At 41.3% G+C, this 23,617-nt stretch overlaps 1 protein-coding gene across 1 annotated transcript; it reads right to left on the reverse strand.

Moving 5' to 3' along the window:
- Positions 1-4: 4 nt before the first annotated feature.
- On the reverse strand, positions 5-3,341 carry LOC147328252 (tubulin beta-4B chain-like). Its single transcript, XM_086296487.1, has 5 exons — positions 3,104-3,341; positions 1,998-2,106; positions 1,788-1,898; positions 1,341-1,585; positions 5-1,257 (listed from the first exon to the last, which is right to left on the reverse strand). Exons 1-5 carry the CDS (start codon positions 3,158-3,160, stop codon positions 445-447), a joined length of 1,335 nt encoding a protein of 444 aa, XP_086152613.1. The 5' UTR covers positions 3,161-3,341; the 3' UTR covers positions 5-444.
- Between the last annotated feature and the right edge of the window lie 20,276 nt (positions 3,342-23,617).

Below are 23,617 nucleotides of genomic sequence, written 5' to 3' on the forward strand. Positions count from 1 at the left end.
TGGATATTTTTCCCACAAATGTATTTTAATCAATGTCAAATTACACAAGTCATAATATTTGAATGAAGTGAATGTGTTCCAGGTATGCAATTGTTTAACCGATGATAATTAACAAACACTAAGCAAAACAAACCCTCCAAAATAAAAACAATTTAACAAATAACCCACAAGCACACATCTGTGTTAGCTACCTCTAAAAGAGCACTGTGTTTACATGTTTAAAGTGTGAGTCCTACTCTGGCAGGAAAGGGGGACAGGGGTCAAGAGATATGAGGAGAAGAGGCAGACAGAAACGGGAAGAACTAAGAAAATACAGGAACAAGAAAACTGGGAAAGGACAGTGCTCTAGGAAAAGAAAAAGAGAGCAGAGTAGGACCGGAATGAGCGGATGGATGGTTGGATGGAGTCATGAGTGCAGATGAGAAACAATGAGTGACTTCAGCCTTAGGCCACCTCCTCCTCTCCCTCCTCCTCAAACTCTCCCTCCTCGGCTGTAGCATCCTGGTACTGCTGGTACTCGGACACCAAGTCGTTCATGTTGCTCTCCGCTTCAGTGAACTCCATCTCATCCATACCCTCGCCAGTGTACCAGTGGAGGAAGGCCTTGCGGCGGAACATGGCCGTGAACTGCTCAGAGATGCGTTTGAACAGCTCCTGGATAGCAGTGCTGTTGCCGATAAAGGTCGCGGCCATCTTGAGGCCACGGGGCGGGATGTCGCACACGGCTGTCTTGACGTTGTTGGGGATCCACTCCACGAAGTAGCTGCTGTTTTTATTCTGCACATTCAGCATCTGCTCATCCACCTCCTTCATGGACATGCGCCCTCGGAACACAGCGGCCACGGTGAGGTAGCGGCCGTGGCGTGGGTCGCAGGCGGCCATCATGTTCTTGGCATCGAACATCTGCTGAGTGAGTTCGGGCACAGAGAGGGCTCTGTACTGCTGGCTACCCCTGCTGGTGAGGGGAGCAAAGCCGGGCATGAAGAAGTGCAGACGAGGGAAGGGAACCATGTTGACAGCCAGCTTGCGGAGGTCAGCGTTGAGCTGACCGGGGAAACGAAGGCAAGTCGTGACCCCACTCATGGTGGCGGAGACCAGGTGGTTAAGGTCTCCGTAAGTGGGAGTGGTGAGCTTGAGGGTGCGGAAGCAGATGTCATACAGGGCCTCGTTGTCAATGCAGTAAGTCTCGTCTGTGTTTTCAACCAGCTGGTGGACAGACAGTGTGGCGTTGTAGGGCTCCACCACTGTGTCTGACACCTGGAGACAGAAAAGGCAAAGATCAGGAAAACCAAAGGGAGACAAACGGATGCCAGCAAAGATGGTTTGCATAATCACTCTACCTTAGGAGAGGGCACCACACTGAAGGTGTTCATGATACGATCTGGATACTCCTCACGGATCTTGCTGATTAGCAGAGTTCCCATACCAGAGCCAGTACCGCCACCCAGAGAGTGTGTGAGCTGGAAGCCCTGAAGGCAGTCGCAGCTCTCAGCCTCCTTCCTCACCACATCCAGAACAGAGTCCACCAGCTCGGCTCCCTCCGTGTAGTGGCCCTTCGCCCAGTTATTACCCGCTCCACTCTGACCTGGAAGGAACAAGTTCATTGTGATCGGCTGAGCTAGGGTTTGTTTGTCTAGAAGTATATTTAGCTATCAAAATGTCAAAGTTTGTTATTTAAACTGTTTACTTGTCAAAGCCAGTACTTCAGCTATCATTATATTCTGTATAATCAATAAGGCATGTAATTATGTGTGTTTTTGTGTGTGTCTGTGTGGTTTATCCCATACCAAAGACAAAGTTGTCTGGCCTGAAGATCTGTCCGAAAGGCCCAGAGCGGACAGAGTCCATAGTGCCTGGTTCCAGATCTACTAAGATGGCCCTCGGCACATATTTTCCACCTGCAATACAAAGTCACGTGTTAAAAATGGTCAAATATAGACCATTCGAAAGCAAAGATCGACACATACAGTGAATAGCTGCCTTTCAAAAGTTCCAACCTGAAGCTTCATTGTAGTAGACGTTGATTCTATCCAGCTGCAGGTCACTGTCTCCGTGGTAGGTTCCTGTTGGGTCGATGCCATGCTCATCACTGATCACCTCCCAGAACTGCAGACAGGTCGATTAGAGACAGACAAGCCAGAGAGCAGTTAAATGCGTGCTGTGGCAGTGTCGAGACATTCAAATGCCGACAGCTAAATTCAACGCTATTTATATCCTGCTGTACTTGTTAAACCATAGAAGCTCAACCACGTGATTAATTGCTTAGAAGATTGACAACAAATTTAATCAAAGGGCAAATATTAAAGAGTAAATATTTCCTAAGGTGTGACGTGTGCTGCTTTTGCTCTGTTCTGATGGTATTTGGGAATAATGAATTGAAAAATTAGAAAAAAAAAAATCAGAATTAAAATCATTATCCTTGTTAGTATTTTTATCAATCCAACCTCAGAATCTTGTGTAATACATTTCTCAAGCCATCTTACATCTTTGGTTCACAGACACCTTTAAAGGACAGGTTTAAAAGATGGGTAATACAATATCAGCCTAAAGCGCTACTTATTATTATAATTAAATATGATTGCATATGTGGAAAAAAAAATTGCACGGCAGCACGTCTGCCGGTGTTCCTGTCAATTCGCTGTCTGAGCCACACCCCTCTCAGTGTGTCCCCCCCCCCCCCTAACACACACACACACACACACACGATTGCTGTCAGTTCATTCATTAAATTCCCGAATAATGATTTGTCAGCCTAAATCAATATATTCTCACACACAGATAAGCTTCATCCAGCATGCTGTGTTACACCGATAACACCCCGTGGTCCCCGTTTATGTGCTGTCGTTCATTTAAAAGTGCATCAAGTGACAATAATGGGGACGTCTCGACTTGCCACCGCCCATCCTGAGGGATGCTTTTGCACGCTTATTCAAGACTTTCCACCCCACTATGTTGACCTATTTAGTATTTCCTGTGAGCAGCATGACCTCTTGCTTGGATACACGTCAGCAGCAGCAAGGATAAACTTGTGTTTCGTTACATAAAACCGACTACAGTTAACAGGTAGACGACATGCCAACAAGGATCCGTTTGTTTTTCTCACCTTGGCTCCAATCTGGTTCCCGCACTGCCCGGCCTGCAGGTGCACAATCTCACGCATTTTGTCGCTGCGGTGTGGGGTGTCTCACAGAGAGCTGCTGCTGGAGAAACAGGGGGAAGCTTGCGGTGGGCTCCGGATTTGCAATTGAACAGTCCTGGCCCTCCAGGATCAGTCGGCAGTCTGGCTGAATGGCGGAGGAGCTGTGGCTGCGGTTTAAGCTCCTCGTCCCCTCCCTCCGTCCGCGGCTGCGCCGTTCCTCCCGGTGCTGCAGCATGACGTCATCTCCATGACAACGGGAACCGGGCACAGCCGGAAAATTTGGCTTGCCTGTGCTGGCTGGTTAGCTGGAAGTTGAAAAACGAGGATAATACACCGTTTGTTGTTTCGGTGGCATGCCTGTGAGAGATAACACTGCACAGAATAAACTACAGAGATTGAGTCCTAAAGATCGAGTCAAATGTTAAAGGCCGACACCAAGGGTAAAGTCTAGGTTAGCTTGCATCATGTAAAAGGAATAATGAATTAAATGTAGCCTGAGAGTGATCAAAACGTAGATGAAAATGGGTAAGATGGGTGACAAATACAGTTTTGCATGTTGCACTGCTTGTTTAGCACAACTGAGCAACAGTGTGTGTTTGTCTGTGTGTTAGCATTCAGTACCAATTTCCTGGGTAATAAAGAATAACGGTGCTCAGAGATCTACTTGCTGGGACTTGCAGAAAGAGTTCAGCTGCACTGAGCCAAGATCAAGTCATAAGCTCTTTTGTGGCTCACAATCCATAATCCAGTAAACTCTCCCTCTGACCCCCAACCTTTTGCTCTCTTTAAAAACTTCAGGGGCTTTAACTAGTTAAATGGTCTCTGATTTTGCTCTTATAGGTCACTAGTTAACTTGTCAATAACTTGAAAATGTCAGTGTGTCAGCATTAGCAGCACATCCTGAGGGTCAGCTACTTTTCAATATAATATATTATTGTAGTCACATTGGATTATGATTTAATTTACAGGGTGTATTGTGTCATAGTAAATTAAGTGAATAAATTATAACATAAAGGTTGAAAAAAATCTCGATAATTGTGCACAGGGTTTTAAGTCAGACATGAAGAAACTGAGCACTTAACCTATGTTGGATAACAGGCCACCAATCACAAAACACAAGTTTGCCAGCATTTTCAGATATGGCCTTATGCATAGCCCCATTCACCATCCATTCAACGTTGATTTATTCAATGGGATGATCCTGGCTCTTGGTTAAGCTAATCGAGGTTTGGTTCTTCAAAGGCACAAGAGAATTAGGTTACCAAAACAGAACTCAGTCACCTGAGATAATTGCATGCTGTTGTGATCACTGAGTGAAGTACACCAAAAATGCAACCATAAAAGTACAGACCGTTGCTGCAGTAATTCACGTTTCATTGTTTTTAACGCTTTTTTTTCACTTCAGCTATTTGTAAATCCATTCCTCTCCATGGTTGGCCGATTGACCACTAACGGCACAACCAGGAGTAGTCCACAGACTGGCTGTACCACATACTTTTATTTCTGCCTCCACTGATAGCAAACACTATACGTAGACAAGCAGCTTGCGACTCCCTGTGGACTTCCTTTCCGCTCCCCCACTCAAGCACAAAATCGAACATAAGCCTTTTGCAGCATAACTAAGGTATGTTTCCGGCTCATCTGATCCTAACAAAATGTCAAGCTTCATTGAGGCCTTTATGAAGCCACAGTATCCAGAGTCATACACCATGAGGATCAATATGTTGGCACCTAGCACTGTACAGTAAATACCACCATCACCACCACCATCACCACCATCACCACCATCTACAGTAAATACTGTCTTCAGTCCCTGGATAGGAAAAAATCTGTTAAGTTTAAATGTAATTAAGAAATGGTAAGATAAAAGATGTTTTTCGGGAACTATTGTTAAATGTTCAGTTTCTATGCCATACGTCAGGACAAGATCAAGAATGCGATTAAAACTTAGTACATATATATGATATAATCTTATCCTATATATTCAGAGATGGTACCAGTGCATCGCATTTATCTTGTTTGTGTCATATCAAAAGTCTGTGATTGCATTTCTTTTGTTCGTACTGCAGCTATGTTATCGAAGTGCACCAATCAAAATACATTCTTTGTGCAAGAATGAAACAGTTTTTATATTAGATGCTTAACTTCTTCCTTTAATCTTGTGTAAATAAACTTTCTCCAGAGTAGGTTAGACCATATGAATATGCAGTTGTCACAACCAATCTGTAATAGCCAAACCCATGGCCACACTTTAAAGTCGGTAACTTCTATGTATTTTTATTTTTTTTATTTGAACACAATAACACACTTAAGTTTCAATAAGTTTATTGTTTGGTTTGGATACATTTCTTCTTCGAAATGAGCCAGCTGAAGTGGTTCAGGCATCTGACAAGGATGCCTCCTGGGTGAGGTGTTCCGGGCATGTCCCACCGGGAGGAGGCCCCGGGGCAGACCCAGGAAACACTGGAGAAATTATATCTCTCGGCTGGCCTGGGAATGCCTTGGTGTTCCCCCGGATAAGCTGGAGGAGGTGGCTGGGGAGATCGAGGTCTGGGCTTCTCTGCTTAGACTGCTGACCCCACGACCAAGAAGATGGATGGATGGACATTTCTTCTATTTGTAAGCGTGCACATTTAGTTTACTAATGTATTCATAATAGTTCATTACTTTGTTTGTTTGTTTTTATTTCTTACCTGCCATGATCCCTGGGAGTTGTCAGACAAAAGGCAGTGGCTTGGGTTTGAAGCTGTTAAATACAAGAGGGCTAGTTGGACCGTACCACCACTTCCTGCTGAGGGGGAGAATGTGTGCTTTCTTTAATTAAAAACAAAGTATTTGTACTTAATTAAATATTTGAGATTAGGGTTCAGTAGTTTTGATTGTCTTCTTTAGTGTTTAGTTTATTAACAAACCAGACTGTACTGCATCTTTTGTTGTTTGCGATTGTGTTTTGTGTAGTTACCCCTCGTGTGTCATAGTGGTCTGATCAGACATTATATATATATATATCCCTGTGTGTCATTTCTTGTATAGGTCAGTTGTGTTTGTTTGGGCAGTCATTTGGTTTGTTAAGTTCAGTTTTTGCCTGAGTTTAGTTTCGTTTCTTTGACCTCTTATATGAGTTCAACATTTATTACTTTTGTAAATATAATTTTTGGGGTTAAATAAATGAAAACCCTAATTTTCTAATAATTCCTGACTCCTCCTGCTTTTTCAGCTCAGTCCATCACACAATCCAACAACTACTGTGAAGAATCAAATAATTCAGGATCATGCTACATCACATCTGTTCGATCTTATTAAAATGTACAATGAACAGGCATCAGATTTGGAAATCCAAAATATGTTTTCACTTCCAAGAAATAAATGAATAAATAAAAATGAAAAAAAGTTGATTTATGGTTATTTCATGCACACGAAAATAATCCCTCAGAGATGAAGGAAGTAAAGCTCCAATAAAAAATTTTTGAACTTCTTACACAATGTCTCAGCAAACACTATATTGTGAATGTCATACTAACATTGGGCTGAACTTTAAATGATGTTGCCACTGAAGTTCAATAAAAGCACTATCATTTTGAAACTTCTGTGGATGCTTTTGGCATGCCACATTGTCATTGCTAGAAGTAGCTGTAAGAAGATGGCCGTAAGGAGATACTGCACACATGGCTGGCTTCATTATTCACACGCATTCAGTCCATGACTGATGGTCTTAAGGGCTCATGGTTTGCCAAGAAAACATTTTCCACACCATTACACCACTACCAAGCAGCCTGACTGTTGACACAAGGACACATGAGGTCATGTTGTTGATGCCAAATTTGAGTCATACCCATCTGTAGCCTGAGCAGAAGGAAAACGTCATCAGACCATAGTATATTTTTTTCATCTGCCTTGTTTGGATGGACATGTGCCACTACAGCCTTAGAGCCTTGGTTCCTGGAACACAGGACTTAAACCTGAAATCTTAAGACTTCTGGTGTTGTTTGCTTATTTGAGGTTGAATATGTTAGATGTGCATTTTTTCTGTAGTTGCTGTAGTCATTATACGGGTTGTGAGCATCTCTGTCAACACAAATGTTTAACAATCATACCACAGTCAAAGCTCACATGAGATGGCATGATGAGACCATTAACCCCTGTTCTCATCACTAATGCTACAAAGCTTTTATTTTCCTTCCCTCCTCTCTGTACATCTTAGCTTCTCCAATAAGAGATGGAAGCGGAAGTGTTGATGAAGAGATCCAGACAGAAGCCAACAACATCAACAACATGATAAATCTTTTCTCCTTAATTTAAACATGATGTTTGGCACAGCGCCATCACCTGTGGATTTTCTTTGTTTTTGTTATAGCCTAATGCTGAATGCAGGACTGTCCATGACAACTAGGCCACAATATGAGGAGAATGTGCAGATATATGTACATCTTTTTATTTTACAATGTAGGGGAGAGGTTTGATCATGCAGCTGATAAACTTAACTAAAAATAAGTTACACATACAAAATACATTTAGTCCTGTTTGCATAATGATCAGTGATGTGCAACACTGCAAATTTTAGTAATGATCCAATACCAAGTAAATACAGTATTGCTGAGACTGATACAGATACTGTTAAACTGTAAAGGCAACTTAAGGAAAGCAGTGTCATGACTTATGAGAAGAAAGAGGCTGAGACATTTTTTCATAGTGCACGTTTGAGGTATATTCATTTATTAATATTGTTAGATATGCTAGAATCTACTTTTCATCTGTAATCCATGGCAGCTCAAAATCAGAGACAGCAGGTTAGAAAACTACAGTTTAAAAAAACAAAATCAAAATGAGCAACAGATTGACTCAGTTGTCAAACTCAAAGAGTCAGAGGACGGTATCCATTGTGATATTATTCTGTTATTATATGTTACCTTATATATGTAATCAAAGTAGTTGAATTAGAATACTGCTGTAGATCATATTATATCCTTTAATATAGAGTGGGTGAGCTGTATGTAGTGTAGTTCTCATTATACTTTTGAGTTAACAGAATATAGTCACATATTAGTTCATTAGATAAATGTGCATCACTCTGTATCCTTGATCTGCTGGGAATGTGTTACACTGTTTTCTTGACATGCTTAATTGTTGAATCATGAAGAGAAGGTTGTAAGCAGGAGACTCTGTGTCTAAAGACAGGGGAGATAGATAGACCACATTCCACACCCCCACCTTACAGAAAACAGAGAAACAACTGCCGAGGTCATAACTTAGGCGCTGTAACAGAGAAAAAATGTGATGTTTTGGCTTTTACGACTAGCTGGGGGCCACTAGAGACTATAAAAAGCTGAGCAACCCGTCACCATTTTGAGACATGCTGTCGAACCTCTGCAGGCATCTCTCCCGTCCGGACGTTCTAATGCTCTTATTGTTGAATTGTATGGAAATAAATGATTGTTGATTGAGCATATATACACCGAGTAGTGTCCTTCCTTCAGCCCAAAGATTCAAAGAACTGCGTGTTTTCAACAACTTGGTGCCGTGACCCGGATCTTTGGTGTGCTGAGGAGGTGTAGATTTGGCCTTTTGGTGAGATCGTGGGGCAAAGTGAACAGAAGGCCGGCCTAAAACAGAAAGGTAAGCACAGCCTGTTGTATTATAAATACCAAATGTGCATATTGGGCTTTCCAAATTAATCTGTTCGCTGAGTCACATGTATTTTCACAGTAAATTTGTCGGTGTCTGGTTTTTGGCGCAAGATACTAACAACATAAGTTGAGGCTGAATTCCAGGGTGTTAAATAAACTGCTTCTACCGAGATACTAATAACACACTACGTTGGTCTAGATTGCAGTAATCTGCTTCTACCGAGATACTAATAACACACTACGTTGGTCTAGATTGCAGTAATCTGCCTCTACCGAGATACTAATAACATACTACGTTGGACTAGAGTGCAGCCACTTTACCTTCCACATTTAATTTTGTCTAATACTGGCTTCTGTAGCAATAATACGTTAGAATTTATTCTGAAGACGCGGCCATAAGTTCAGTACATTGAAGTCGAGGTTTGAAGTTTGTTTATGATGTCGGTTACGTCCTGGCTCTTGCCGGCTGTGAAATAGAAGTTGATTTAAGGAAAAGCAGATGCTGGCTTCACGGTGCGGTTAAACACTGGCAACGCGAGAGCGAAACACGTCCGTAGGTTTGGTTTATGATACGGCCGTGTTCCGGTGATATGCGGCCGTGAAGTGCAGTAGTGGTTGGTGCTAATTTTAGTACATTGAACAGAGGTTTGACGGTGGTTTGTGGCGTCAGTCGAGTTTTTTTTTTAAGGGCTGCGGTCATAAAACAAAGTAAAATTTTACTTGCCAAGAAGTACATAGAGCAAAACCTGGTTTATGATGTCTGGTATAACTTCGGGGATGCAAGCATCACTTTTATGATGCGACTTTGCTCCGTTGTGGCGGTCATAAGCGCAGAGAAAAGGGTATTTTGGTCTATGGTGCAGTGTGCTTTCAGAAGATCTAATAGTTGAGCTCAGAGGTTTCTGTGTAAAATTCCCGCTGAGGAAAAGTGTTGTGTGTGAGTGTCAAAGCGCGCTCTGGGTGAGAGAGTGTGTGTGAAGCTGCGAGGCGCGCTCTGGGTGCTGTCTTGTGGGTGAAGCGCGCACTGAGTGAGAGTGTGAGTGAGGCGCGCTCTGAGTGTGTTTTGTGTGGAGTGTGAAGCGTGAACACAGTGACAGTGACGGTTAATGTGTTTGATTAGGAGGACATTAGAGCAAATACACATTTTAGGATCAAAGGTTGATGCCTAGTGTACCTGTGGAACTTTGCCTATGGAGTAGCGACCCTCCTGTCCAGGGACGCTTGGCCAGGACCGGCGGCGTCCGGGTGCTGAGGTGGTGACTTGGGGAGGTGAGGGCCCCCGCATAGCCACGGAAATAACACTGGAACGACCGTGTAATCACGGGTTCACATTTATTTCCGGACTAGAACAAGACACATTTTGCGAACAAACGTTGAGTCTAGATTTAGTAAAGAAATATAAAAAGGTTGAATTCCTCGTTTCAGTGGTTGAAATTGTTGTGTGCCTGTCCCCTGACGAGTGTGAAATTAGAATAAAGAGGGAATTCGGAGCCACATAGAGATAGACGGGCATAATTGGGTGTATTACTCTGTGGTGTAATAAAAATAAAAAGGAGAGATAGTAAGAGGTGTGCAGTGGAGAATTATAGAGGAGTAGAGAGAGGAATGTGTTGGGAGACTGGCGTACAGTTTACGCTGTCAAGGTAGGCGTGTTGCCTGCTTATCGGTTTAAAAGTGATGAAAATGAAATTAAAATAAATCTCTTAGTGTGTTAATACAGGAAGCTGCGGACCTGGACCCACTGCCCCCACAAGCACAGCGGCCGAAGCAAAATTATAGGTAATGGGAACCACACCCAGCACGAATCAGCAGCTGTGAAACAGACAGCAGCAAGGAGAGAATTAGAGGAGAAATTAAGAGAAGCTTTAACACATAAAATTGGGGCCAACGGACTTGTGGAGGTTGGGAAGGCGTCCGGAGCATCACAACAAAAAGGTGAAACAAAAACACACACAAGCAGAGAAATCTGAGAGAAAGGCTCCTTTTAAGGTAACGCCTAGTTTGAGAAAAGATAAAATTAACCTGCTTTTATACAAATGCACATACACGCAATGAAGAAACAGCTTACACTCATGAACACGTGAAGATTTTCCAGCAAGGTTAAAGAAAAATTAACATACTTAAATGATGAAGTCTATACATTACTGACAAAGAAACCCTCTGGGTTGCAGGACAACAATTCAAAAAAAAAAAAAAAAAAAAAAAAAAAAGGAACACTGGTCTAACCAACCAGGCAAGACACAACAAATTTAGTGGTTAAAAGATTCAAATTGTGACATGTTTTCTGTTGATTGATTAATAAAAGTGATTACTGAATGAAAGAAAGTTCCTTTTTGGGCTTTTAAACATGATCTTAAGAATTTTAACATGTACTTGTGTTGTCCTGTCAACTTGGTGGGTTAGGAGTTGATTATATCGGGAGACAAAAAACAAAAAAAAAGGGGGAGAGAAGGCTGACACAGGGCCTGGCCCCATTGCCTCCCCTCTGAATAACACAGCCAACACAACAACATTTTCCTGTTCGTTTGTTTTTGTTTTTTGTTTGTTTTTGTTTTGTTTTGTTTTTGTTTTTTCTATACATATTTAATTACAGGCTGCTTTGCCGGCCCTGAAAGCCGAGGCTGACTGGACTCCTGCTCTCCCCCATACGTGACACTGACCAAATACTGCAACAGCTGGACCCACAACAACGACCTGAGAATGTCAACAGACCTGCAGGAATGTGATCTCATGCAGCCGAGACGGAGAGCACTAAACCTAAGGCCCGTTTCACTACACGGGGGAAAATTCCCAGACTGCGTCAGCTGACAGAGCTGTGACGAGACGCCCGCCAAGCCCGAATGAAAAGTAAGGCCGAGCGAAAGAATGCTGACCTTGATAACTTTGCATTCACACTGTGCAGGACAGTGATGGACCAACACGGATGATCGGGTGGCGAAAAAGGGCGTGACCGAGACAAGAGGAGTAACTGAGGACAGAAGGCACCTCAGAATGGACAAAAACACAGAAGAAGATGCAGGTTTCACCTGCGGTGAGCATGGACACTGGAGAAAGGACTGCCCCAATTGGGGTCAGAACCAGGACGGACTGAATTTTGAGCAGCAGCAGCAATGGTCGCAAACAAACTGAAAAAGGAGGGGGGGGGCAGGACCCCAGGGCACGCTTCAGGCCGTGGTTTACCCAGAACACCAGAACAGGAAAGTGATGAACACACACACACACACACACACACACACACACACACGGGAATGTTGATTCACTGAGAAGTGATGCACACACATACACATGCACACGCTTGTGCAATGAAGAGTGATCCACACGCACACACACATACACGCTGATGCAATGAAGAATGCTTTGCTTATGCTGATATGCAAAATGCTGCACACAAACATCCCAATGCATAATTTTTATGAGGAGCCATTGATTACCATTAAATACTTAGAATGTGTTATATGTCACCTAGAAGGCATTTATGTAGATTTTAGGAATAAGCTCTAAAACGGTTTGGTTATGAAAACAATGTCTGTGCGTGATGTCTGTTTATGGCTCAAGGCCTTGACTGAATTCTTTGCTGTGCTTCACACAGCCCTGATGAGGAACAGTGGCACAGAGTGAAAATGATGAATTAATAGTGTAAGTTTTAGGTCGGAGTACGGCATTTTCTGTGATTGAGTTTTAATTCAAGGAGGAACAAAAGGTGTTACGGCACCTGAGGTTTTCATTCCCACACAATATTGTCCCGGCAGGAAGCAAAATGTTCCTGTGAATTTCTGGTTGATTGTTTGGTTTTGTTTAGCGCTAGCTTGATTTTATCAGTGAGCTTTGGCTTGTGTTCTTTCTCGTAAGCGAGAGAGGGATAGTTTTATGCTTGGACATGTCTGCAACGGGCCCTAGTTTGTGTTATCTTAGTAGTATTTTGTTGGTTATGTCTGTTTTCATTTTTGTTACAGTGCACTGGAGAAAAAACATCTGAGAGGTGTGATCCACCGGTGGTGATATGTTGATATTTTGTGAGTTTATGATTTAACAATCAGCTCTTTAAACCAGGCCTGAAAGATTGAAATTTAAAGCGCTATAAAATATTATTACTGTAAACAGTTGCAAAGTGTGCTTCTCCATGATTGTAATTGGCTTGGGAGAAATTCACTTATAGGGAACACTGAGAAGTTCTGAGTCTAAAAGGATTGCACCGAGTCAATCCGGCCCAAAAAACAACAAGGAATTGTTTTCCTTTAAAATGATGACGTCATCTTGCTGGTGATGGAGGCTCGAATAGGTTGCGCGTGAGACTCCATTATCAGCAACATCTGGTATGAATGTGTATGGAGGTATGCATGTGAATGGACTGTGATGGACTGACGACTAAAAGTTTTAACTGACTTGATACTGAGACAATGACTGCACCCACTTTAGGATTAGTAAATGCCAATAAACAATTCATAAACAATTCACCCGGGCGACAAGAGAAGGGTGGATGCTTCGCTTTGTTTTGTTTTGTTTTTTCAGGAGCAGGAGGATAAGAGAGACTGGAGGAGGAGACTCTAGCTTCACATAAGTATGAACTGCAGACTTAACACTGTGGTTGCTGATTTTGAGTTACTGATGTTTGCATTAAGAAAACTGTGCTATATTAGCTGTGTTTTGATTAAGGTATCATGTTATATTATTGGGAATGCCAAATGCTACAGTGGAGAAGACTTTTTGATACCACTCATGACAGGAATATGTTATTATTAACCACAGCAGGCCACTGTAAAAAAGTCAATTAAATTTTATAGAGGAAAATCGCCAAAACCTTAACAATACCTATGAATGACTTGCCACATTCAGAATAGAGATATGCAATAATAAACATTGGTCCACGTGATTTAGGTTCTCACTTGAAATAGTAAGTTATTAAATGTAGAATATAATCGACAGGGACATTTGATAGGATGTGGTACTGCAAAAGAACAAGAGCAAAGTAAATAAAGAAAATATTGTGTTTAGTTTGGATATTTTCAAATTAAAATGTACCACTACACTCAGAGGATCAATATGAAATAAAACATATGCAAAATTTGTAGGAAGTACATGACTGATAACTGTTCTGTCCTGAGCGTTTGTTTCTAGAGCACCCACTTGACCACACCAACAGTTTCTCGCCACCGAGGAGGGGTACTTGCAAAAAGAATAAAATAAAAATCTGAGTTTAACAAAACATTTTAAATGTAAATATTAAGCTTACCTTTCTTTTTCCATGAAATGTGCTTGTGGGCACGCCAGCCATTTTGAAAAGGTGGGCAAAACAATTGGCAAGGCCACACCCCCACACATGTGACATAATTTTAAAGGTACTGTTGTCCCCTCTAAGAAACATCAGGACTTAGAGGAGTGGCAAGTAGAGTATGAGAGCTACAAGCAAAAAAACTAAAAGTCCCACTAACCTTAAAGTGCACTTGAAAAGCTCACACAAGAAGGTTAACCTAGCTTACCTAGAAGACCTCATCAGGGGGAGCACACTCCCCCTCCTTGAAGAGCTCACCCACTCAACCCGCATCCCCAGGAAACAGCTCACCCCAGATAAGGCAGCGTGATGTATCCCGAGACAACAGGACTGGGACATCTAAATAAAGGTGTGAAACAATCGCCTTCAAAAGATTATCAATTCACTTGAACCAAAATTAGGACCACTCGGTGCGGCAAGAGTTAATAGTTATTAGTCTCAACACCCAAGGATAACCAGAAGAGCATGACTGATATGATGGAACTGGGATTTTGTTACACTTAATTTTTGCAAAACACAAATAAAACTAAATTGAAACTAAGGATTTTCAGAAAATAAAAACTACACTAAACTGGCAAAGAATTGGTAAAAACTAATTACAACTGGCAAAAAATTGAAAATCTGGAGTCGAAACTAAATAAAAGATAAAACCTAATGAAAATGGCGAAACGTTTAAAACCCTGGTGCAGAGATTGGCAAATCTGACCAGGAAACGTTATAAAATGGATTGTCAGGATAGTCAGCGTTAAAGCCACTTTTGACAGTCCATACTAGGATGGCATTGGACATCTTCGGGGCAGAAAAGGGTTGATGTGACCAAGGTGTGGTTTGGCTTGTTGTATGTACATTTCAAAATGTTACAGCTCTGGATGGACCAGTTACCAGATATGATGTCACTAACCTTCTCTTTTAAGTGTCTAGCTCCAATGAATTGACACATGGGAGTGTGTCAAGAAGGGGGAGTTGAGTCCGAACATCAAACAATGGTTTTATGAACATCTTATGACGTTATTTCTGTGTTTAATAATTTAGGAATGGTAAAGCTTAAGCTAATAGCGGTCCGAGAAGACGGACCTTTTAGAGAATCAGTGAAAAAGCATAAACTATCACTTTCATGTTTAATCATTACTCATTGAAATGAACTGAATAGCGTTTAGAAGATTTGTTAATTTTTTGTCTTTTGTTAAAAAGAGGGGTTTCAATAATCTTCAGACACACCTTGCAAATGTGCTTATAACGAGTTGGCACTCGGCCTTTTGAAGGTCAGAAGCTTCGTTCGGCGTGACTGTCCGGACTGATAAAGTGTAAGAAATGCCTTGAGTGCGGAGGGCTAAATGCAAACACTGCTTACACACACATAGATTATGATTAGAATAAGTCCTGAACATAATATTGTAAACCAAATTTGAATCATTAGAACAACAATGGATAACAATATTAGATTATCAAGGCTAGGGAGAGAGGTGTTTTGGTTTTCTGTCTCTTGCAGAGAAAGGAACAGACACCAGACGGGGACCCGGAGATGTGAGGACCCTTCACAGCAGGGACAGATGTAGGGACTGTCGAGACAGCAACTGGGGTCAAGTGTCATGACGTTTGGGCTCCTGGAGAAGATGGATCCCACAAACACAGCAATAACCATGAAGGGGTTGGCGAAAACCAGGAACACCAGACCAACGAGGTTCGAGAGGCTCTTGGCAAAAAGGGGGACACGCCGGTGAACCCAAAACACACAGATCCTTGTTTGAAATCGCAATAATCCCCAGAACTGTGCAATGACTAAAGGGTGGTCTAACCCCGGAGGACGAAGAAAGAAGCTGAGAATCACCCAACTGGAAGACACTGGTAGCTGCAGCGATAAAAATAAAGGTTAAAAGCTCCTTAGACAGAGGTTCTAGTCTAAGTACATTTGAAAGGTATAAGGGGGCATTAAAATGGGAGTGGAAAACTGGAGCACCAAAATAAAGCTGTGGGAAAATTGGGAATGATGGGAGTGTCATCTGTAACTGCTGTTATGGTTGTAAATCTAACTTTGCTTGCATCTGAACTGCGTGAACACAGAGGTCATCCCACATATGGTCCACCCGTTAAAGGGGGACAGAGGGCCTCAGGATCAAGAAAACCTGGACCTTGCAACGCTGAAGTGCTTGTTATTAGTGATCTCTTTAATGAGAGATCAAAAGAGGGTATTGTGATATTATTCTGTTATTATATGTTACCTTATATATGTAATCAAAGTAGTTGAATTAGAATACTGCTGTAGATCATATTATATCCTTTAATATAGAGTGGGTGAGCTGTATGTAGTGTAGTTCTCATTATACTTTTGAGTTAACAGAATATAGTCACATATTAGTTCATTAGATAAATGTGCATCACTCTGTATCCTTGATCTGCTGGGAATGTGTTACACTGTTTTCTTGACATGCTTAATTGTTGAATCATGAAGAGAAGGTTGTAAGCAGGAGACTCTGTGTCTAAAGACAGGGGAGATAGATAGACCACATTCCACACCCCCACCTTACAGAAAACAGAGAAACAACTGCCGAGGTCATAACTTAGGCGCTGTAACAGAGAAAAAATGTGATGTTTTGGCTTTTACGACTAGCTGGGGGCCACTAGAGACTATAAAAAGCTGAGCAACCCGTCACCATTTTGAGACATGCTGTCGAACCTCTGCAGGCATCTCTCCCGTCCGGACGTTCTAATGCTCTTATTGTTGAATTGTATGGAAATAAATGATTGTTGATTGAGCATATATACACCGAGTAGTGTCCTTCCTTCAGCCCAAAGATTCAAAGAACTGCGTGTTTTCAACACCATGTAGTGGAAGACATTGTGCATCTGTAGGCTGCCAACCCAGTCAACATTTAGAAATGGTACCTGTGTTTTTTAATTAATAAACAAATACATCATACATTTCTAATATGCCCATTTAGGTGGGCTGAGCCAAAACCTGTTCATAGTTAGAGCTGGTCAGGCTCATTATAGGAACTTAGGTATTCATTAATGTAACACACAGAGATTGGTTTCCTAGTCACGGGCAGGAGGACAGATGAGATGAAAGGGTAATTAAAAAAAGCTCTAACTAAAACTCTTGACTTATATTTGCATGATGTCATGCATTGTATTGTTGCCAAGAGTGATGAGATACTAGGCCTTCTTCATAGCAGACTTGTAACACTAGACACAGTTCAGGTGTATTAATGTTTCTGCATTCCAAGCAGTGCAGGTTCTTGTGTTTGCATGTGCTGTTATGAACTGGAATATCTAGTGGAACTGAGCCATCATTAATTCCATTTGGTTATGTCGTGTTGTGGCATTTGAAACTGTGAAAATGGTATACTGAACGAAGACGAAGGTTTACATGTGCCTAGAATATGGTGAGTGCACATAGCTTTCACAGTACATTGCACTGTCCTGTTCTGATGGATTTCCTCTTTTCTTCTAAAAGTTTTCTGGTTTGAATGTCATTTGTACAAAAAGTATGGAATCATTTTATAAAATTACTCCTAAGTGTATTGTATTCATTGTTTGATGTTTCTCCCTGCAGTAGAATTCCTAAGAAACATTACATGACGTCAGTGTCTTCAGTGGCAGCTTTGGGGCTGAACATTTGTCCATCATTAGGAAGCAGCTTGTTTTGTTTGTGCTGTTGCCCATAGAGACAGGAAGTTAGAAAACAGAGACTGGAAGGAAATAGAAGCTGTATGAGATACTCTGCAAAAGGAATGCATTCCTCAACCTTTTGTTTTTCCAACAGTCATAGTTTTCTAAAGAAAATGCTGAATGTGAATGAGGTGGTGAAATCTGGTGAGAAATGGCACTTAGAATCAATTGTGATAAGCTGCATGAAGACTGGGTTCAAGATACTATTGGGAAACGCATGAGAATATAAATATTATGGCTAGTTTGGTTGTTGTAGGTCCTTTTGTGCTTCACATTGTCTGTCTTTCCCTCAGATGACCTTCAGCTACATGATTCTGACTGGTCAATAACATTTCAGTTACCCGTCAGTGAGGCAACCAAAGCCAGGAACACACTGAAACAAAGCCAACAGACTAACAAATAACATCAGCCTGGATCATTGGTTAGCTTTGATTACATGGTTTAATCTAACCTTTGGTCTAACCTTGTTTGTCTGGGTTTATTAGAGTTTGTGAAAACAGCTGCTTGCAGTTTCTAGAAAAAGGGTTGTATACTATAACCGCAGAGATAGTGCTCATTCATTGAGTTTCATATGTGAGCCTGTCCAGATTGTTACTGGATCAGATGTTAATATAAAATTAATGATTACTATATATCATGTTACCTTTTGCATGTTTTTTGTAACACACCTGAAAGTAGTCAGGCGATTAGAGGATCATCAGGGGGTCCTTTTGTCCCTCTGTAGGGGTTACTCCCACTAGGTTTATATCTGGGACTCTCCACCATTTGACCTTAGAACTGAAGAAGCTTCTCGGATGAGAGGTGAAACGTCTTCAAGCAGCTTAAAGAAGTCCAGACGCTTTTCTTTGCAAGCTCCTTTGACTACGATGACCTGGATGACTGAGAACCTTCACAGACACCTGAAAGTACTGTTATCCTCTTTTTCTTTTTTTGCCAACCTACAATGCACTCCATTCAATGTTTCTGATGTCCTTTTATTGCCATTATTATTATTGCCCAAAGGTGATGCTAGATTATTAATTAAATTGTTAACAGTTAGGTTTACTGCAGTCTTAACGGTCTAGGTTGGTTTTCAACTTAGCTAAGAAAGGCAGCTACCAGGTTTTGCTGTGATGATACACACCCACGGAGGCAGGCATACAGAGTGTTGACTGTTTGTATTGTTCGTAGCTTAAGATGGCAAAATACAAAGTGTGTTTATAATGGTTGTACAGTGGGGCAAAAAAGTATTTAGTCAGCCACCGATTGTGCAAGTTCCCCCACTTAAAATGATGACAGAGGTCAGTAATTTGCACCAGAGGTACACTTCAACTGTGAGAGACAGAATGTGAAAAAAAAAATCCATGAATCCACATGGTAGGATTTGTAAAGAATTTATTCGTAAATTAGGGTGGAAAATAAGTATTTGGTCACCTCAAACAAGGAAAATCTCTGGCTCTCACAGACCTGTAACGTCTTCTGTAAGAAGCTTTTCTGTCCCCCACTCGTTACCTGTATGAATGGCACCTGTTTGAACTCATCATCTCTATAAAAGACACCTGTCCACAGCCTCAAACAGTCAGACTCCAAACTCCGCCATGGCCAAGACCAAAGAGCTTTCGAAGGACACCAGGAAAAGTATTGTAGACCTGCACCAGACTGGGAAGAGTGAATCTACAATAGGCAAGCAGCTTGGTGTGAAAAAATCAACTGTGGGAGCAATCATCAGAAAATGGAAGACATACAAGACCACTGATAATCTCCCTCGATCTGAGGCTCCACGCAGGATCTCATCCCGTGGGGTCAAAATGATCATGAGAACGGTGAGCAAAGATCCCAGAACCACACGGGGGGACCTGGTGAATGACCTGCAGAGAGCTGGGACCAAAGTAACAAAGGTCACCATCACTAACACACTACAACGGCAGGGAATCAAATCCCGCAGTGCCAGACGTGTTCCGCTGCTGAAGCCAGTGCATGTCCAGGTCCGTCTGAAGTTTGCCAGAGAGCACATGGATGATACAGCAGAGGATTGGGAGAATGTCATGTGGTCAGATGAAACCAAAGTAGAACTTTTTGGTATAAACTCAACTCGTCGTGTTTGGAGGAAGAAGAATACTGAGTTGCATCCCAAGAACACCATACCTACTGTGAAGCATGGGGGTGGAAACATCATGCTATGGGGCTGTTTTTCTGCCAAGGGGACAGGACGACTGATCCGTGTTAAGGACAGAATGAATGGGGCCATGTATCGTGAGATTTTAAGCCAAAACCTCCTTCCATCAGTGAGAACTTTGAAGATGAAACGAGGCTGGGTCTTCCAACATGACAATGATCCAAAACACACCGCCCGGGCAACAAAGGAGTGGCTCCGTAAGAAGCATTTGAAAGTCCTGGAGTGGCCTAGCCAGTCTCCAGACCTCAACCCCATAGAAAATCTGTGGCGGGAGTTGAAAGTCCGTGTTGCTCGGCGACAGTCCCAAAACATCACTGCTCTCGAGAAGATCTGCATGGAGGAATGGGCCAAAATACCAGCTACTGTGTGTGCAAACCTGGTAAAGACCTATAGTAAACGTTTGACCTCTGTTATTGCCAACAAAGGTTATGTTACAAAGTATTGAATTGTATTTTTGTTATTGACCAAATACTTATTTTCCACCCTGATTTACGAATAAATTCTTTACAAATCCTACCATGTGGATTCATGGATTTTTTTTTCACACTCTGTCTCTCACAGTTGAAGTGTACCTCTGGTGCAAATTACTGACCTCTGTCATCATTTTAAGTGGGGGAACTTGCACAATCGGTGGCTGACTAAATACTTTTTTGCCCCACTGTATCTGGCTGTAGTATTAACAGTCATCCACAAAGGGGCGGTAGATATCTTATAATGGTCAGCTAAAAGCTTTTTTTTTTTTTTTTTTTTTTTTTCCTCCATTATGAGATCCTAAACTCTTGGGCTGATTAAATTATGGTGAAAAATGTAGCCTCTGGTTAACTGAGTCTTATCTCTTCTTACATTGTTTCTTTTTTAAATATACCATTATTTTTGTAGCATTGGCTGCCTAAGGAGAGAAGTAGCACATTAAGAGACTAACACTAAACACATACGCTCACTCTCTCTCTCTCTCACACTCACTCACTCTCTCACTCACACACACACACACACACACACACACACACACACACACAGTTAGAGGGAGAGATCATCCTGCCTCTGTAAATGCCTCCTCGTATACTGAAAGCATTCCAACACACATACATCACCTCAGGTCACAATTGTCTTTCTCTCTTAGTCTCACCGTTCACTTCGCAGCTGTTGCCATCATCAACAGCATCTCCTCCACATCTATCTGGCCTACCAGCCATTCTCTCCCACAGCGCACTGGTCAAATCCCACATTTGAAACAAAATCCCAGACCTTTTAATCCTTCTAATGGCTCATGAATTTAATTGTTTAAATATGGTACACTGAAATGAACACTTGACCAGCCACTCCTTTTTTGATGCATGAGCTGGTGGATATATTACCTCTCGTTAATGAGAGTCATAAAAGCTAGTCTGTCGGAAACACATAGATAACTGAAGAGGGCATTCAGCTCTAAGGACACACACTCACACATATATACGCACACAAAATGTGCGCATACATACACACTAAGACAAAATAGAGAAGATCACCTGATTTCTTGGTATAAATTGGATTGGGTAAAAAAAAAAAATCTGCTATTTATCTAAATAAGATAAAATAGATAAGAATATGGTAACTGGTTTTGGCTTTTTGTTTCTCACCACTTACTCTAGCTATTTCGTAGTATTCCTTCAGATTACATCCACAAAAATACAAACAAAAGAAAATAGAAAAAACTCTGAAGGTGACCCAGTGTGCTTTTGCTTTTTTCTGTTACCCTATTACAGTGATTGGATGTTGGTACTGTATTGAACATGGACAAATTTTCAAATAATGGGTAATCATATCAGCAAGTAATCTATATGAGGCTAACGTTTAGGTTTTGGATTGGTCTGAACTCTCAGTTGGAGCCATACGATAACAGGGAGAGCAGCTACCTTTAATATGGTGATCTCAGGGACAGCTCTGGCTATGAGTACATTAGCTTCATCTATCTGCTCTTCCAGCCTTCTGTTTGGGAGTGGCAGTCAATGAGAAGACTCTTAAAAGAAAAGGAGCTAATACAGGTAGAAAATGTTTGTTCTAAAGCCATTTTGAGTCACTACCATTGACTACTTCAGTTGGACTTTTATGACCTAACATTTTAGAAAACAAATTAGAGTTATTTTTTTGAAACTAATAAAGCCTGACTGACTTTGGTGAGAGACAGCTAATACTGAGGCAGGCAATCATTCACACTTAGATTAACTTCTATGGTAAACTTCCGAATTATGGATTAAATAGAGAGATCCCACAAACAGAGAAATTGCCCCAGCTGGCGAGTAGATTCTTACCCAGAAACTTCTTGCTAACAGTGCTAACCAATGAAAATATGTGAAATTTGACAAAATATGTGAAATGTAACAATATGACCTAAATCCTAAATTAAAAAGGCATATTGCTTTGGAATATACATTGTCGGAATATTTCATAAAATAACATTTTATTACATAAACTATAACAAAACATCTCAGCAACATTCTCAGGATGTTACAGTCAAAACATTACGTTTTAGTTTTATGTGGAAACATTCCCTTCTATTTTTTTTTTTTCTAAATTTTCTTCTCTCTCCCCTCCGGGGAACCCCCCGACGCCCTAAGCCTGTCCCTACCCCCACACCAATCACAACAGTGAAGGCGGGACCAAACTATGAACCCCCACCCCCACTAGGCGATGGAGCTGATCAAAGGAGCCCAGAGCAATTGATCTGATGTGGTGGCAGAGGCTGTATCAAGACTAATGTAATCTAATAGATAATTTCTATATTGGTTAGAATTAAGATTGTTTTTATTTTTCCAGTTCATGAGGACTGTTTTCTTGGCTATGCATAGGGCAGTGAAAACCATATGGGCTATATTCTTTTCTGAAGTGACATTATCTAAGCTGCCCAACAAACACACTAAGGAGGAAGTTGGAATGTTACATTTCAGACACTTTGATAAGTCTTCACATATCTCGCGCCAAAACTTCTGCACTGGTGGACAGAACCAAAGAGCGTGAATGTAATTGTCTGGTGTATTGCCTTGACAGTGTGAGCAGTTGTTGGAAGATGTAAAGCCCATCTTGAACATCCGATGACCTGTATAGTGCACTCTATGTAGTATTTTGTATTGTATTAATTGCAGACTGGGATTTTTAATCAATTTAAAGGTTTTTAAGCATACCTGAGACCAGAAGTTTTGGTCTAAACTGACTAATAAATCTGCTTCCCACTTTGCAATAGGAAGGAATATTGATTCATCTAATTTAGAAAGTGTTCTGTATATTTTAGATAATAATTTGGGGGATTTAAGAGTAAGGAAATGTGCCGCACAAATGTGCCGCACTTGGTGGTGTTTGTAATTCAACTTGACTGAGGTTAAATTTCTTTTTTACTATGGATTTAATTTGTTGATATTCTAAAAATCTTTTCTTGTTGATCCCATATTGTGCAACTAGTCTGTCAAATGGAATAAATTCTGTTCCCTTTAATATATGTTCTAAGTATTTAATTCCTTTACAACTCCATTCTGGGAAATTAATCATATTATTGTTTTGTAATATGTCAGGGTTATTCCAGATAGGTGTACATTTGCATGGGATTAATGAAGACTCCGTTATTTTTAGAAACTCCCACCCTGCTCTCAGAGAGAAGCTGATGTTGATACTTTTAAAGCATTCATGTCTTTTGATGTTTGAGCTAATAAATGGTAGGTCTGAAATCTCTAGATCCTTGCATAGTGCCTGTTCAACATTCTCTTCTAGCTGGAAACCATTTGGTGCTCTAC

Source organism: Aulonocara sp. 'chitande type north' Nkhata Bay, linkage group LG6 (genome assembly GCF_057382095.1).
Source record: "Aulonocara sp. 'chitande type north' Nkhata Bay isolate Kocher_YH1m ecotype deep benthic linkage group LG6, A_spYH_male_GT1.1, whole genome shotgun sequence".
Classification (NCBI taxonomy): Eukaryota; Metazoa; Chordata; class Actinopteri; order Cichliformes; family Cichlidae; genus Aulonocara; species Aulonocara sp. 'chitande type north' Nkhata Bay.

What these genes read in the sequence shown, in the direction of transcription:
- LOC147328252 (XM_086296487.1), bottom strand. Translation starts at nt 3,160, where the DNA reads ATGCGTGAGATTGTGCACCTGCAGGCCGGGCAGTGCGGGAACCAGATT. An exon ending in CTACTACAATGAAGCTTCAG is followed by an intron (nt 1,899 to 1,997) that starts GTTGGAACTTTT and finishes TTTGTATTGCAG; the next exon opens with GTGGAAAATATGTGCCGAGG. An exon ending in GTGTGGTGCCCTCTCCTAAG is followed by an intron (nt 1,258 to 1,340) that starts GTAGAGTGATTA and finishes TTCTGTCTCCAG; the next exon opens with GTGTCAGACACAGTGGTGGA.